Source organism: Mus pahari, chromosome 23 (genome assembly GCF_900095145.1).
Source record: "Mus pahari chromosome 23, PAHARI_EIJ_v1.1, whole genome shotgun sequence".
NCBI lineage: Eukaryota > Metazoa > Chordata > Mammalia > Rodentia > Muridae > Mus > Mus pahari.
Genome location: NC_034612.1, coordinates 520936 through 538321, shown reverse-complemented (window position 1 = coordinate 538321; position 17386 = coordinate 520936). Strand labels below are relative to the sequence as shown.

Genomic DNA, 17386 nt, shown 5'->3' with positions numbered 1-17386 from the left:
CTCTTGTGAATGAGCCATCTTTCCAACCTCATCTCCCTCCCTCTTTCCCTCCCTCCCTCCCTCCCTCCCTCCCTTCTTTCCTTCCTTCTAGAGATTGAATTCAGGGCCTTGTATATGCTAGACAGAGCCTTTGTTAGTGACTCACATGCTCAATCTGTTCTTTTTATCTTGTATGTATGAGTGTCTGTGTACTATGTTGATGTGTGGTGCCCATAGAGGCCAGAGAGATGGTGTGTGTGTGTGTGTGTGTGTGTGTGTGTGTGTGTGTGTGTGTGTGCGCGCGCGCGCGCGCACATGTGTAAGTGTAAGTGGGTCAGAGGACAGCTTGCAGGAGTCAGTTCTTCCACCATGTGTTTTGGCAACAGGAGCCTTTGCTTGCTGAATCATCTTACTGTCCTCTCGTGAGGGTTTTTTTGTTTTCTCCTTTCTCTCTTTCTTACTGTCCTTTGGGCTCTTTGTATTTGTGGGCTCACTTTGTTCTTTACCTTGCTGAACAGAGATTCCTAGACCTGGTCATTGTCAGGGCTTTCTTTATCCAGCTTTAAAGATTCGCCAGGTCACTGTGGTGCCCTTCTCTCTTGTCTTTTGGAAATGATTTTTGTGGGTCTTGTGTAGTATGGTCATCTTTTAAGCTGTTTTGGTTTTGCCAAATATTTTGAAAACTGGTTGCATGGGTTTTTGTTGTTGTTTTTTTTTTTTTACCATGGTTATATTGTCTCACATGTGAGCACCTTAACCCATGCCAGTGTTTTGTTCTTCCTTGGGACTTCCCTGTCTACCTTGATAGTAATTTTATAAGGTCTGTCATCGGAATGCCTATCATCCAGCCTATATGTGAGACTCTTAAAGAAGGGAGCTACCTCTGGAGGCTTGCTGCTTGTTAGAGTACACACTCCTTCATTACACAAATCCACCTTCAAGTCTCAGTGCAGACTCCCCATAGGCCCTCAAGAGCATCGAGTGTCTGGAGGAAGATGCACAGAGGTCCACAGAGGAAGCCGTGCCTGGATCCAGCACTGTTGCTGTGTCCTCAGACTCAGATGGCTCTAGATATGATGAGGAACCATCACAGCTGGAGGAGCTGGCTGACTTTATGGAACAGGTTTGGGGATTTTTTTTTCTTTAGAGCTAAGATTTTTTAACATTTGAACCCTTTTGTGAAATTTGTTTGTTTTGTCTAAGAACAGTTACTTTTAAAATTAAATGTTGGTGAAAGATTTTATGAGGAATTTTATTGATCTTATATTAAGTTGCTACTAACCCAGTTCAAAAATTTATTTTTAAAATAGCTTACTCCAATTGAAAAATACGCATTGAATTACTTGGAATTGTTCCATGCAACCACTGAACAAGAAAAAGAGAGAAGCAGTGAGGTAAGAGAATCAAGTTTTGGTTATTATGACATAGTAAAAGCAAAAATTCTCAGTGCAGAATTTGATTTGAAGTGACTGACTTCATGAAATCAAAGGACATCCAAATCCTAGCAGTGCAGACCTCAGTGAGACTGTGATCTTGGAAGCCCCGTACAGGCAGCTGGGTTGCTGGCTTTTTACCTTGATGTCATTGTACTAGTTTGGAAGCAGCTTGGAGCTGACTGAGGGTTATATGTTGATGGGCAGAGCGTGTGTAGTAGTACAAACTGAGAGATCCCTTTGGGGTGATAGAGCTCCACTGTGTGTATGCACAGTGGCTGAGTGAGTTGACCACTAGGAAGAGGTCAGAAACAGCTCGCCTGCTCTGATCTCAGAAGTTCTTTTTCCCTATGCTTTTTTTCTGGCAGGATTTGGTGATGGCGTCAATGAAGGACTGGGAAACCCGAAATGCTAGAGCCCTGCAGGAAAGGGAGGCCCGGCTGCAGCTGGAGCAGGAGGAGGCAGAGCTTCTCACCTACACTCGGGAGGATGCCTATAGTATGGTAAACTAGCCTCCGCTTCTGAGGCGAGCACTCAGCTCCTTCCTCACCTGACTGCAGTTTTGAAAGCATATTCCTGATAATTGACACTGTTTTGGCTTTTCTTTTTCTTTTTCTTTTTCTCTTTCTTTCTTTCTTTCTTTCTTTCTTTCTTTCTTTTTTTTTTTTCTTTTTTTTTCTTTTTGGTTTTTCGAGACAGGGTTTCTCTGTGTAGCCCTGGCTCTCCTGAATCCAGCTCTATAGGCCAGGCTGTCCTCAAACTCACAGAGATCTGTTGGCCTCTGCCTTCCAAGTGCTAGGATCAAAGGCATGTGCCACTGGCAATAACTGACACTTTGAGGTCTTCACTGATAAACCGGCTTATCGGAAGGGATGGGACTTCTGGGATTTAAATAAAACACAGTTTTAAATCCACAGTCATGATTGAATATTGATTTGTGACATGTAGCATGAAGCAAAGCCTTTGTTGTGTCTCAAACTTGTGTTCCATAGGAGTATGTCTATGAAGATGCTGATGGACAAACAGAAGTCATGCCGGTATGTGACCCCTCTCCCTGAATGCCTGGTCAAGGGCCAACCTTGCCCACAGCTTGGCAGCTTATGGAACCTACTTTCTCTATACAGCTCTGGACACCACCCACCCCTCCTCAGGATGACAATGATATCTACATTGACTCAGTTATGTGTCTCATGTATGAGACCACACCCATCCCAGAAGCTAAGCTGCCTCCTGTTTATGTGAGGAAGGAGCGCAAGCGGCACAAAACAGACCCCTCAGGTGTGCACCTCACTGACTTCTGCCCCTAGGGATTGCTGTGCTGATGAGAGGCTAAGTCACTGTGGCTCTTCCTCCCTCTGCTGGGATGGGAGGAGGGGCCCATCCATTGTCTCTTGTACCATGTTCCTGGGTTCTCTTGTTCTAGGGGAAGAAGCTTGACGGTTACAGTTGTTAGTGCTAGAAAACTACTGGGAGGGTGGGTGCCATGGCATGCATCTGTGTTCACAGCTCTTGGGACACTGAGGTGGAAGGATCATAAGAGTTTATGGCCAGCCTGTGCTAAATTAAATAGTAAGACTGTTTTGAAAACCCAAAACAGATAAATAGCAAACTCAAGAAACATTTCTGCCTTTAGCAGTTGTTTCCATAGTTCCTTGGTCTACATGCCTCTGCGTGCCTTCTTCCCTTCTCTTCATCTCACTGGTGGGGAAATCTCTCAGTATCCTATATTGCTGAACTCTGCTCCTGTTCAGCTGTAGGCCGGAAGAAGAAGCAGCGGCATGGGGAGGCAGTTGTCCCGCCCCGATCCTTGTTTGACCGGGCAACACCTGGTATGTTGAAAATCCGGCGTGAAGGCAAAGAGCAGAAGAAGAACCTGCTGCTGAAGCAGCAGACACCTTTTGCCAAGCCTCTGCCCACGTATGTCAAGTCCTCAGGGGAACCTGCCCAGGACAGTCCCGACTGGCTCATTGGCGAGGACTGGGCCTTGCTACAGGTGAGTGGCTGTGTTACCTTTGAGTTGAGCATTCCTGTGGTTTGTTTGCTCCCCCACATTGGCAATTCATAGTGCTGTGTGGGGTGTTTTTTGACACATGGAAAGACATCAACAGTGCACTTGAAGTGTGTTGACCTGTGTGCTCTGAAACTCCAACCTCCAGGCTGTAAAGCAGCTGCTTGAGCTGCCCTTGAACCTCACGATTGTGTCACCTGCCCACACTCCTAATTGGGACCTTGTCAGTGATGTTGTCAACTCCTGTAGTCGAATCTACCGTTCTTCCAAGCAGTGCCGGAATCGTTATGAGAACGTCATCATTCCCAGGGAGGAGGGGAAGGTGAGCTTGGGCTCCTTGGTCTTCCTGGGAAGATCTGGCCTCTGCATTGACTGGGTCTTGCTGTGCATTGCTGGGAAGTGTAGCCGTCCTAGTAGACTGTGATGAAGTCGGCCTTCTTGATCAGTGAGGCCCATGTGTACATAGGACCTGCACACAGTGTGAACATTGGTGGAGGGTTGGTATTAGCAGCAGCATCTGTGCTGTTACTGCAGTGTGGAAAACTACGCCATCCATCCTTCATCATAGCTAGTTTTTGTTACTAAGCTTTGGATGAGTGAGGGAAGAATTCTTCTTTTTTATCTGGTGGTAACCAGTTCATTTCAAGAAGAGCCTGCTCATACTTCGTGTGCTGCAAGCACAGTCAGTGGTGTGACAAGCACAGTCTCTTTCTGGGATAATTCTGAGCATTTCAAGTATTTATTGACTGATAATATGGCCAAACCATTGTGTCTTTCATTTTAAGAAGCCTGCTATGGTTTGCATCCTGGATGAAGATGAGTCATTGCTGCTGCTCAGGGACATGCAGGCCTCTACCCAGCTTTCCTCCTTCCTGCCCTGACTTTGTTTCTGTTTCTCCATTTGGCTTTCTTTTCTTTACACAGCTCCCCCACCTTTTTTTCTTTTCTTTTTTTCTTTTTCTTTTTTTTCTTCTTTTGCCACTTAACCCTAGTTTTTCTGCACAGCTTTTGCATATGTTCAGCCCTGTAGCCAAGTCAGGTGTGCAGAGAACACTGTCTTTCTGACCACCTCAGTATGTCCATTAGTTTAGGAACAACAGCAAAGTTGGCAAGACAGGCATCTAGTCCTTGTTTTGGTACAATTTGTGAAAACAACCTTGGTGTTAAGAGCCGTGTGTGCCCTCGGAATGAGGATGCCACACTCACCTCACTTCTGTGACCACTCTTTGAACCATCTCTTTGTCATTTCTAAAACACTCGTCTCAGAACAAAACATTTGTTTGCTTTTTTTAAATAAAAAAGCAAGTCTTCCTCATGATACCATTCTGTGATTCCTCTACCGTAAAACTTCCTGAAATCTCACATTCACTCTTTCATGTTCTGGAAGCATTTATAATAATAGCAGCCATTACCTTAATATTGAAAAAAAATAAAGCTAAAATATTTTCTTCTCTTATAGCTGATTTGTGAAGCTAATCCAAAGAAAAAGGCACAAAATATTTATAAGGTACGAGGAGGTGTTCTGAATGAGATGGAAAGCTTTCTGTAAGTGCCTGTGCAAAGGAGCACAGTGAGATCCAGGCTGAGCCTGGACTATAGGATCAGAAATACAGCACTTAGGGTTTTCTCAAGTGCCTTTTATTCCTATACAATAGAGGCTTTGCTGCTTCAGCTGTAGGAACCACACAGTGATTCACTGAGACCCTCAGGGACATTGAGAAGCCTCCCTGTTGTTCACACCCTGTTGAGGCTTGTAACATGGTGGCTAGATGCCAGTAAGCATAACGTACACGTGTGTCTATATAGCCCTGGAGCTATTGTTCATGGCTAGAACCATCAGGGCTTTGTTGCTGAACACATGTCCTTCCTGCCTTTAGCCTTGTCTTGCCTTCGCTCTGGTGGTGCGTGTGACTCACTGGCTCTTAACTTCCCCTCTCCCTGCTTCCCTTTGTTTAATGTTGTTGTTGTTGTTTTTGTTGTTTAAATTGGAGAATGCTTATATAGGGGACAGTGTTCACAAGCTGATCCATGTAACCGTGCACATTTGTTTTTTTAATTTTGACTTTCCTTGGCATTCTCTCTGAACTTAAGGCATCCCTCCAGCAACAGATGTGTACATGTGTTTATTTGCCGAAGTATATCACAATTATACTAGGTATAACTGACTTCAATAATGGAGTTAGTCTGGGTTCAGAGATACTGAGAGACAGAGAGAGTCCTGGGCCAGGTGGAATTGTGAACTCTTGTCTCTGACCTTGCACAGTCGTATCTCTGGACTTTGTATCTGAGGGGAAGTGCTTGGGTATCTGGGTAGCAAGTGGACAACTGTTGAATGTCCTTTTGTTTATCTGCATTATAAGCAGGAAAGATCATGTGATACAAGTGATGTCACAGCCTTCAAAGAATGCGGTCTTAGACACCCCTGTTGCCATACTGTTTACTGTGGGTAGAAGGTACCTGAGTTAGATTACTACTGCCCTTTACTGACCATGGGTATTAGACTCAACAGTTGAAGACTTGCAGCCAGCCCTACCCTGTCACCTGCCATGTGTTAACTCCAGGATGTGACCCTGAATATTTTGTACAATATTTCTCTCCTCAGTGAAAGGGAAGGTTCAATTGAGCAAAGGTTCCTAAGGATTGGGGAAGATGGCCAGGTACCAGCAAATGGTGATCACTCATTGTTGCTGCTGTTGTATTAGGTTTTATCCCAGAAAGGAAGGAAGGGAATGGGACTTGGGTGCAGCCCTTGGAGCTTAGACACAGGCTTTTGATTCAGCAAATGCTGTTTCCAGAGTAGTTGTGTGCCAGGCTGATGGTCTAAAACTTGATGAGCTCCTATCAATTTTGTTTCAGAGTAAGAACAATCGTCCTCTCCGCACAAGCCAGATTTATGCTCAGGATGAAAACGCCACTCACACCCAGTTGTACACGAGCCACTTTGAGCTGATGAAAATGACAGCTGGCAAGAGAAGTCCCCCAATCAAGCCTCTGTATGTCCCTGGGCTCGCACTGTGTTACTGAGATTGTGTCGGCCTAGAGGCTGCTGACTGAGACTTGCTTCTGATTGGCTTCCTCCTTGAGTAACTGTTCTCTTGTTTCTCTGTTGCAGGCTTGGCATGAATCCCTTCCAGAAGAACCCCAAACATGCCTCTGTGCTGGCAGAAAGGTATTTACTTCTATGAATTTGACACATTTTATTTGCCTTTGAAATGAGTTTAAGTTCAGTAGAATACTAAACTCTTATATAAAATAGCATGATCTAAGGTAAGCTTTAGCCATGATGGTATAGACTCTGACCTTGAGAAAACTTGAGGTTTTTTTGTCCTTGATCAGAGTTTGTCTGGGGTAGCCTCTGCCCGCTAGACAGACAGACATGGAGAATCGTGTCCTGCATTTATAAGGAGTCATCACCCCCTCTTGCTTTGTTGAAGGGGCTTTTTTCTCAGGTGTAGCTAATGTGTTCCAAGGCTAAGAGAGTGATTTCAAGGAAGATTCTTACCAGGTTCCTCTCCCCTGCAGGTCCAACTTTTGTTGGTTGTACCATAAAAGGACATTAAGATAACTGTACTTTGTTATTCAGTGAAGGAAAAAGAAAATAGTCAGTGGGTAGATGGTGAAATGGGAAGATGAAGCTCTCTTTGGAGCTGAGCTGTGGACTGGATACAAGCAGTGCTTTTATATGTTCTCTGGAATAACTATTAGGAAGGATATCTGCTTGGGTGAAACAGCCACCTCTTTGTCTTCAATACTACAGGTGTGTACACTGGTCATTTCCTGTCCAGCACCCGCTTTCTTGTTAAATCATATGTGTCTCCTTGTCACATAGCTATGGGAGTGGTCGTTGCCAAAGAGTCAACTTATGGCACATTTGCTGAGAGCCCAGTAGTAATACCGGGCTTCCTTTAACAGTGCCCTGTGTGAACTGTGCTGTTCCCCTCTCAGTGTTCCATCTCCCAGTGCTGGACCACCATGTGAAAACTTGAAGCCCAGGCCTGCTGTATTTCTTTCTGATAGGCATTACCTTCAGAGATGCCCTATATAACTCATTTGCTGTCTGCACCTCTGCAGCTGTACTTATTGGTTGGGTGAAATAGTGAATTAATTTAGTTGTTGTTTTTATTAGTAAGTCAAGGGCTAGCAGAGCACACAGTGCTTAATGAACGATGCTGGTATGCCTTCTAGAGGTATGTGTAGCATGAAAGAGGGAAGAGAGGATCTTCACAGGTAGCTGTTCTGTGTAGAGTTTAGAACATAAAGGAGGATGCTTTGGGTTTGGGAGCAAAGTTTCAGGTGTTTAGTCACCTCCTAGGAAGATGGGTTGTGAGCTGGGCCTGGAGAGGAAGCTGAAGACAAAAGAGACTCAGAATCATCAGAGTAGTATAGGCAAAAAACAGAGTGTGCTGCGGGGGCTGTGAGACTTACATGGACTGAGCAGGGCACTCATAGAGCTAGATGTGAGCATTAGCGAGGTCACCTTGGCCCCTCATGTAATTTAGCTGGGTGAAAACGTTACAGCATCTGCTCTGTGGTATTGGTAGGAGGGTTGTCTATATAGTGGGAATAGGAGGTGGGGTGGCATTTGTCCAGTGTTTTGTGATAACTTTGGACAGGCTCTAGGTTCTTTGGTAGGCTGTGGAGGACTTGTGGAGGTATGTCTGGGGAAGACCCACAGAGTTCATGGAGTACTGCCTGATAGTAGATTCCTGAAACTGCAGAAAGTACTGAATCTCATGTATGCTGGGGAAGGGGGGAGGGGTCGTATGTTTTCTTTTTTGAGACAAGGCTTTATAGTACAAGGTGGCCTTGAACCTTGTGGTAATCCTCCTGCCTCAGCCTCCAGAGTGATGGGAATCCTGTACAGGCAGGCATGAGCCACCATGTGCTGTACATTGTTTTTTCTCAAGTAAAAACCTTTAACTTTCATTTAAGTGTTTGACTTCTTTTTGGCATATATACATTCCCATCATTCTCTCTTTGTACATTATTAAGTCAAGTCGGGTTTTGTTTGTGGGGGTTGTTTTGGTTTTGGGTTTTTGTTTGTATCTTTTGGTTGGCTGGTGGGTTTTTGCTTGTTTGTTTGTTTTATTTGTTTGTTTATTTTTAGAGACAGGATTTCTCTGTGTAGCCCTGGCCATCCTGGAACTCTGTGGAAAGGTTAGCCACAATCTTAAGAGATCTGCCTGCTTCTGCTTCCTAAGTGCTGAGATTAAAGGAGTATACCGCCACTGTCCGACTATTTTTTTTTTCTTTTTTTTTTTTTGTTTTTTGTTTTTCGAGACAGGGTTTTTCTGTATAGCCCTGGCTGTCCTGGAACTCACTTTGTAGACTGGCTCCGACTATTTTTTAACACAAGTCAGATACAGTCAGTCTGGTGGCTGGATCTATGATAGTTACTGTAATCATTGAGTAGTGTATACATCCTGGACCAATCACACAGCTCACGCCCTGGGCTGGAATGAGTGTGACAAAGTACATTTTCAAAGTACTGAGGGCAATATGTAGTTTACAACTACTGAGTGATAGAGCCGGTGTTCCGATCTAAGGGCCCATGTCATGTGGTTCACACCCACCCGTTACTCCAACTCCAGGAAGTCAGTGCCATCTCTTTCCTCCTTAGACACCTGTGTGCATAAACTCAAACACACAGACATAATTTATAAAATTAAGTCTAGGGGCTGGAGAGATGGCTCAGCAGTTAAGAGCACTGACTGCTCTTCCAGAGGTCCTGAGGTCAATTCCCAGCAACCACATGGTGGCTCAAAGCCATCTGTAAAGGGATCCGATGCCCTCTTCTGGCGTGTCAAAAGACAGCTCCAGTGTTTGTTTCGGCAGCTCATATACTAAAATTGGAATGATACAGAGAAGATTAGCATGGCCCCCGAGCAAGGATGACATGCAAATTTATGAAGCGTTCCATATTTTTAAGAGAAAAAAAAGAAAAAGAAAAAAAAGACAACTACAGTGTACACATATAAATAAAATAAAAAATTAGCCGGGCATGGTGGCGCACGCCTTTAATCCCAGCACTCGGGAGGCAGAGGCAGGTGGATTTCTAAGTTCGAGGCCAGCCTGGTCTACAAAGTGAGTTCCATACAAAGTGAGTTCCATGACAGCCAGGGCTATATAGAGAAACCCTGTTTCGAAAAACAAACAAACAAAAAATTAAGTCTATTTTAAAAAAAAACACCTAATGATTGTTTCTGGAATATTTCAAGCAAATTTTTGAACATGGCTAATATATGTAACTGAAGCTGTAGATAAAAGAGCTTTTTTTAACTTTGGCTTTTTACTTTTAAGTGGAATCAACTATGACAAACCGCTACCTCCCATTCAAGTTGCATCTCTCCGTGCAGAGCGAATTGCAAAAGAGAAAAAGGTATGGTGCTCTGAAAGCTGGGTCTTCTCAGAACCATGCTGCTGTAACATGCTGTCACCCTAGGATGGGTCCAGTTCCTTTATCAGCTTCTTTTCCCACCTGGTCCTTTTAGGCTTTGGCTGATCAGCAGAAGGCACAGCAGCCACCAGTGACACAGCCACCGCCTCAGCAGCAGCAGCAACAGCAGCAGCAACAGCAGCAGCAACAGCAGCAGCAGCAGCAGCAGCAGCAACAGCAGCAACCCCCACCACCTCCACAGCAGCCACCACCACCAGTGCCCCAGCCACAGGCAGCAAGCAGTCAGACACCAGCAGGGCAGCCTGCTGTCCAGCCTCAGCCCCAGGTCCAGGCCCAGCCACAGCCTGTGCAGCCACAGTCAAAGGGGCAGCCCACAATGACAACTGTGGGCAGTGCTGCTGTGCTGGTGAGAGCCTCTAAACCCACAGTCTGTACACCTCCCACTGAGAACTCAGGGTACATCCTAGGGGATGCCTGCATCTTCAGCTGATTAAGCCATCCTTGATGGATTGGGAGTGAAGCCACTCTTTGGTATGAGGATCAGGACTAAGGAGAACTTGGGTCCTACAGTTGAGTGTAGTCACACATCCTTTTGATCCAGGCTTAAGGGAGTTTAAAACAAGAGAATCATGAGTGTGAGTGCAGCCCGAGCTGTAAAACAAGAGCATACCTCATACAAGAAAGAAGCTGCGTTCTGTAAAGTAAGACAGATGAGGTTGTTCCCTCAGTCCCTGAAAGTGAACAGAGCAGTACCTTCTGGGTCACTGTGCATGCATGGTCACCACCTGGGGATGCCACTCAGGCTCACCCACATTTTCAAGCTATAAGTGCACAAATAGACAAAGGAAATTCAGAGTGCAGCCAACACAGATGTTGACATAAATGCCTACATTCATTTTCTATGGTGTTCATCACACAGTCATTGAACCCATGAATAGTCACGTTGGAAGGGAACAGGCCCTGTGCTAAATGGGATGACACTTAAGGCTGTCAGCCAGGCATGAAAGTATTTCTGTGTTGCGTACAAAGTACACAGGAATGCTGTTCCGTACAGAGGCCAAAGGTTTGGATGGTTCTCTCGGGATCCATCCACTCTCATTTTGGAGATGAGCCTTTACCTGGGTCTTGCAGATCTGGCTAAGTAGGCTGGCCAGTGGACCCCAGGGATCCTCTTGTCTATATTTCACCAGCACAGGGAATACAATCACACACCACTACTACTTGGAGGTTTTGCAAAGCAAGCACTTTACCAACTGAGACATTCCTCAGACCTTGCATTGTTAACATTGAGCTGTGATGGGTTTTTGTATGTGGTTGGGCAACATTCTCCCTTCACTCAGATGATACATTTACACTCTATGGTAAATGATGTGGGAACTTTCAAAGTAAGGTTCATGGGCAGTATTTCCTGCCCTTTGAAGTTTGTCTTCCTATGTGGAATAGAGTGATGATCACGGGAAGAATTTGGACAGTGATTGTTGGTAGAAAGATACTGACGAAGTGGCATTTGAAAGTTGAGACCTGAAAGGCATTGGTGAGGAGGAAAACAGCTGGAACAGAGACTCACATGTGGCCAGCATGAGGGACAGGATGCAGGGCTGAAGATAATGCATGTGGTAAGAAGCAGCATGGGAAGGGGAGCCAAGCTAGAGACAGCCCTAGTGGTAAGCAGACTGAAGGCAGCCAAAGGACTATGTCTGGGATTTGCATTGACTGATAATTGATTTTATAAAGTTTATGTAGCAGAAGGCCTGACCTGAAGTTAAACCTGAGTTTCTGTTTTCAATAGGCAGGAACCATTAAAACATCAGTCACTGGAACAAGCATCCCAACAGGTGAGGATTGTGCACAGGACTTGAAAAGAGCTCAGTCTTTCTCCTCTGGCCTCACTCATGTCCTCCTCTTTAGGGACTGTAAGTGGAAATGTGATTGTGAACACAATAGCTGGTGTCCCTGCTGCTACTTTCCAGTCCATTAACAAGCGTCTGGCATCACCTGTGGCTCCTGGAACTTTGACTGTGAGTTCTTCCCATGCTCAGAGAGCATACCATACTGGGAAGACTATTTGCTTCTTGAATGTTCCATAGATGAGAAAAGTAACTGGAAGTAACTGGTCTAATTTGAATTTCATGAATAAGCAGCTGGTCAGTTTAGTAATCATCAGGTGTTAGGGAACTACTCTCTTTTGTATTATTAGGGAAGGATGAATGTCCCTATAGGACAGGTTTACAGAGAGGAGAGAGGTGGTATGTGAAGAAACAGCAGCCAATCCCCCTGGCCCAGGTGCCCTTACCTGTGCCTCACTCTATCAGTGGGAAGCAGAGGTGACGTGGGTACCCTGATAAAGCACTGTGCTGGAGTGGGGCTCAGTGCTATATGAGGAGAGCAAGCAACCCAGTTCCCCAGGGTGAAGGCAACTGGGCAGGAGAGAGAGCCATCACAAGCATCAAGCTATAGGTTGGGCATGGGACGATGATTCCCCCTAGGTGAAGAGGAAATGCCCGCCCTCTGTGGCACAGAACAGGGCATGTGGTCAGAAAATTTTCCTAGTATCAGCCACCTGCTTTTCTTTTCATAGCTTACAGTGGAAACACATTGCAATGCACTTGATTCTCAGATACCAAGCCTGAAAAGCAGCCTATCATATAAGAAGTGACATCTCAAAAGTCTAATGCTCTTACATCAGCATGCTGTGTCCCTCTGCGGTTTAGAGAATACTTTTGTTAGGAAGATGTAATTTCTCTGATAGCCTACAGAGGTAGACCCCAAAATGGATGGAGTTAGGGAGGGTACAGAGCTGTGTAGATACACATGCTTGTGTGTAACCAATGGGTTTGCTGAGCATGCCAAGGGAAGCCAGAAAGGAAAGTACTGTCCTCACCAGATGACACCAGAACCGTTGGGCAGCTGTACATTAAAAATGAATCTTGACAAACAATTCACACTTTTTTTTTGTTTTCTATGCCTCTGCCTCTCAACTGCTGGGATTAAAGATGTGCACCACCATGCCCAGCTGAATTCACTTTGCATGGAACAAGCCATTGAAACTATGGACTTCTGGAGGGAAACATACATCTTTCCTTAGAGTGGGCAGTTATGATAACATTCCTATGTTACCTTTCTAGACGTCTGGCGGTTCTGCTCCTGCTCAGGTGGTACACACTCAACAACGAGCAGTTGGTTCCCCAGCCACTGCCACCACTGACCTGGTATCCATGACAACTACTCAAGGTGTTCGTGCAGTTACTTCCGTGACAGCCTCAGCTGTGGTCACTACCAACCTGACTCCAGTGCAGACTCCAACCCGCTCCTTAGTAACCCAGGTGTCTCAAGGTAAAGGGGCTTGGTGTTTCTCTGAGCCAGTATCCGCTATTGGAGCTTCAGCTTGCAGTTATTCTCCAGAAGAGCTGAGGATGCAAAGGTCTGACAAGCCACCCTCTTTACAGCCACAGGGGTTCAGCTACCTGGAAAAACCATCACCCCTGCTGCTCATTTCCAGCTTCTTAGGCAGCAGCAGCAACAGCAGCAGCAGCAGCAACAGCAGCAGCAACAGCAACAGACTTCCCAAGTTCAAGTTCCACAGCTCCAGAGCCAGGCCCAGTCTCCTGCACAGATCAAAGCTGTGGGCAAGCTAGGACCGGTAAATATATCCTTTACTGTACGTCACAGGCACCTAGCCTTTCTTCAATTCAGAACCTATTTTGTAAAAATCCAGCACTGTCTTTAGGTAGAGAGCCTTCTTTCTTGTGTTTAAACAGCTTTCCATCCAGTAAGTGTGTGTCATGCCTCTAAGAAGCATTGGGAAACCTTAGTTTCCTGCTGAAAGTGAATCTTGAATCCTATGCAGTGTATTGCCACAGCTCATTTTATTTTATTTTGCTTTAGTTTTTAAAAATATTTATTTATTTATTTATTTATTTATTTATTTATTTATTTATTTATTTATTTATTGTATATGAGTACGCTGTAGCTGTACAGGTGGTTGTGAGCCCCATCATGTGGTTGTTGGGAATTGAATTTAGGACTTCTGCTCCCTCTGGTCAACCCTGCTCGTTCAGTCCCTGCTCTCTCCAGCCCAAAGATTTTTTTATTATTTATTAATTATTATAAATAAGTAGACTGTTGCTGTCTTCAGACACACCAGAAGAGGGCGTCAGATCTCATTATGGGTGTTTGTGAGCCACCATGTGGTGGCTGGAATTTGAACTCAGGACCTTCTGAAGAGCAGTCCATGCTCTTGCCTTCTGAGCCTGCCAAAGTTCTATCAAGCCACCCTCTTTACAGCCACAGCAGTTCAGTCAGCTACCTGGAAAAAACATTATTTTCCAGAGGACTAAAATGTAAACCATTCTTGGAGGCCAGTACAAAGACACTCCTCAGTGCTTCTCTTCAGGAGCAGCTAGGTCACAGTATACTTCTCCTCGTTGCTTGTTTAAACATTGATGTTCCTAGTTTTGCCAGTCTGCTATTATCTTGCCATCGTTTGTGCTAATGTGTATCCTGTAGGAGGTAATGCTATATCCTTGCAACTAATGCAGAATCGCGAGTATACAGCATGAAAAGAAACCAGGAAAATACATAGTGTGAATTAGAACTTTTTCTGGTGATTCCTACTGACTGCTGGGCCTGATCTGTTGAGCTGCTGGTCAGAGGCTTGACACATGAGAGCTGAGGTGCAGCCACCTCTGTGAAGATTGAGAAGGACCCAGAGATGTATCAGTTGTCCTTTGTTTCTCTTTTGACTATATCTGTCCTCGTTCTATTGGAACCTCTTGAGTGTGTTTATGACCACTTTAACCCTTGTTCCTTTTGAGAAGTGGTGATCAGGTACCTCTGTTGGGAGCTACCCAGCTATGTGTGGTTTCTGTGCACATGTTTTAAATCATTTGAAAACATTTGAAATGCCACAAACCATGACATTCAGCTCCTCGTTCAGCAGTTACGCTTTCAGAACACCTCATAGCCTCCCAAGGCTGTGGCTGCTGAATTAGACAGCCCTGTCTAGTCTTTTTCTTCTAGTAAACCATAGTAATTATTCTCAGGTCTCTAAGGCCAGCAGAAGCAGATTGTATGATAGCTATTACTGTTGCTGAGACTACTCCCAGTTAGCATTTCCCACCCAGAGCAGCTGCCAGGAGTCCTGCTCACTCTCTTGTTCCTTTATTCTTCATCCACATTCTCCTAATTCAGTTTCAAAGCTATTGTCATCTCTTATATATCCAGAAAGATCTGTTAGGAACAACGCATACATTTGGAGGTGGGAGGGTGATTTCTTTTTTTTTTTTTTTGGTTTTTTCGAGACAAGGTTTCTCTGTATAGCCCTGGCTGTCCTGGAACTCACTTTGTAGACCAGGCTGGCCTCGAACTCAGAAATTTGCCTGCCTCTGCCTCCCAAGTGCTGGGATCAAAGGCGTGTGCCACCACGTCTTTTAATTTTTTTTTTGTTTGTTTTTGTTTTTTTAAAGATGTATTTATTTATTATATGTAAGTACACTGTAGTTGTCCTCAGACACTCCAGAAGAGGGCATCAGATCTTGTTACAGATGGTTGTGAGCCACCATGTGGTTGCTGGGATTTGAATTCCAGACCTTTGGAAGAGCAGTCGGGTGCTCTTACCCACTGAGCCATCTCACCAGCCCTTAATGTTTTTTGATAATGTTCTTGATAGCTTTGTTTTTGGTTTTGAGTCTGGTGGTATTATGTAGCTGTTATTGGTCTTTTTCCTCTACTTCCATTGTGCTGAAATTGCAATCTTGAGCCACCATGCCCAGCTCATTTTCTTGTTATCTTGATGTTTGCACTTCTTTGAAAGGCATAGGTTTGTTGCCAGGTTATTACTATTGATGGAGTTTAGTTACAGTTATTAGCTGTTTATTTAGACTAGTTGTGAGAAGTAAGAAACTAGAAAGCTTGGTTTGAATTTAGTGATCTGTCAGAGTTGGTATTCCTGGTTTCTTCAGTGAAGTACTGATTTTTATTCAATACCCACGTTGAACTGCAGATGGTTTATCTGCATATCAGCTCATGTACCTGATATCTCAGTAGAGATGGAAGGTGGCTTATGGTTAGCTCATGTCTTATTTGGATTTCAGGAACACATCATCAAGATGCAGAAACAGAAGATGCAGCTCCCACCACAGCCCCCACCACCACAGGCCCAGCCAGGTCCCCCACAGCAACCAGCGCAAGTGCAAGTTCAGACTCCACAGCCCCCACAGCAACAGCAGAGTCCTCAGCTCACCACAGTCACGGCCCCACGGCCTGGGGCTTTGCTCACAGGCACCACAGTGACCAACCTCCAGGTGGCCCGGCTTGTAAGTTCTAGTTCATATATGTGTTGTCCAAAGTACTATCTCTGCATTTCCCCAAAGCTTTTTTGTTTTTGTTATTTAGGTTGGTGGGGAGACATGTATCTAGGTTGGAAACTCTGTAGAGTTGGTTTTCTTCCATCTTTACAAGTGTTATAGAGACTCAACTCAGAGTGCTAGGATTGCACAGCCTTTGATCCTTAGGGAGGATGAGGTATGAGATTTGTAGCAGGTTGTGCTAGAACTTCTAGAACCATCCAGTGTCACCAGGCCTGCAGGGACTGAGCGGTTGGGAATATAGCAGAAGGTGAACAGTGAGGGAAGGCACAGCACACCAGCTGTCCTGTCCTTTGCCAGTATGGCTAGAGTACAAGAGCACAGTGTGTATGCTGCAGGCACACAGGTTCCATGGCCAGTTCACTAGTCAGCAGGGAGAGAGCATTTGAAGGTCTAAAGGAATGTGGTGTCTGGGGAGGTGCGCACGCAGTTGTCAGTGTGCTTGCGCACGCAGTTGTCAGTGTGCTTGGAATCTTCAGTGTCACAGCAGCCAATGATGTGCTCTTTGGAGGGCTTGCCCAACCAGTGCAGCCCTAGGAGCTCTGCACCAGTCTCTGAGTATTTTATACTGAGCTACCTTTTACAAATGAAGAAACTATAGCACATAGGTTAATTACCTGCTTGGATCCTGTACTTGGCAACTGTAGCTTGAGATAGGGCCTTGGTCCTAGGTACTTAGGCCCTGCTCTGTGTGTAAGTCTTTGTGAGAGGCCCCTCCACCAAAGAATAAGTCTGAGGATGACGTATTTCAAACAGAAGACGGTTGTGCTTCTGTTTACAAAACTGCACCTCAGGGGAGTGGTAACAGTTAGTAGACAGAAACTTAATTAGCTGTTGCAGAGAAGATTGTAGTAATTAGGCCACAAACCTCACATGCTCATTAATACAACAGTGCTCTTATTTCCTACAAAAATAGTGGGGCTGTAACCTAGAGACATTTAAAACGTGGGTTAGCAACTGGATTAGTTCCTTTCCTTTCCTCCTTGATGTGATAAAATAGCTGATACCATGGTGGGGAGTTGTGGCAGTGTGAGAAAGAGGAGACAGGTAACGTTGCCACTGCAGTCGGGGAGCAGAGACAAATGCTTACATCCGACTCATCAGGCTCAGTATGTGTTACTGGCAAGCAGAGATCCCTGGGCTGGCCTCATGATTTTAGATTTTCTGCTTAGTCCATCTTTGTAAATTTTCTTGACCACTGGTC

The 17386-nt window shown here is 45.0% G+C and overlaps 1 protein-coding gene and 1 non-coding gene across 11 annotated transcripts in view; both read left to right on the top strand.

The window, feature by feature from the left end:
* Nucleotides 1-17386, top strand: part of Ep400 (E1A binding protein p400) — a 105859-nt gene that overhangs the window by 83288 nt on the left and 5185 nt on the right. For all 10 annotated transcript variants that reach the window (XM_029533911.1, XM_029533909.1, XM_029533908.1 and 7 more), the window contains 16 exons: nt 944-1102; nt 1290-1373; nt 1781-1915; nt 2405-2449; nt 2537-2690; nt 3164-3405; nt 3569-3742; nt 6277-6413; nt 6533-6589; nt 9721-9799; nt 9912-10223; nt 11607-11652; nt 11726-11835; nt 12943-13150; nt 13264-13457; nt 15910-16131. In XM_029533911.1, the coding sequence (XP_029389771.1) occupies nt 944-1102; nt 1290-1373; nt 1781-1915; nt 2405-2449; nt 2537-2690; nt 3164-3405; nt 3569-3742; nt 6277-6413; nt 6533-6589; nt 9721-9799; nt 9912-10223; nt 11607-11652; nt 11726-11835; nt 12943-13150; nt 13264-13457; nt 15910-16131 (2358 nt within the window). The remainder of the gene's footprint in view (nt 1-943; nt 1103-1289; nt 1374-1780; nt 1916-2404; nt 2450-2536; nt 2691-3163; nt 3406-3568; nt 3743-6276; nt 6414-6532; nt 6590-9720; nt 9800-9911; nt 10224-11606; nt 11653-11725; nt 11836-12942; nt 13151-13263; nt 13458-15909; nt 16132-17386) is intronic.
* Nucleotides 9240-9346, top strand: LOC115063100. Its single transcript, XR_003842984.1, has one exon. It is a non-coding gene; the product is annotated as a U6 spliceosomal RNA (small nuclear RNA).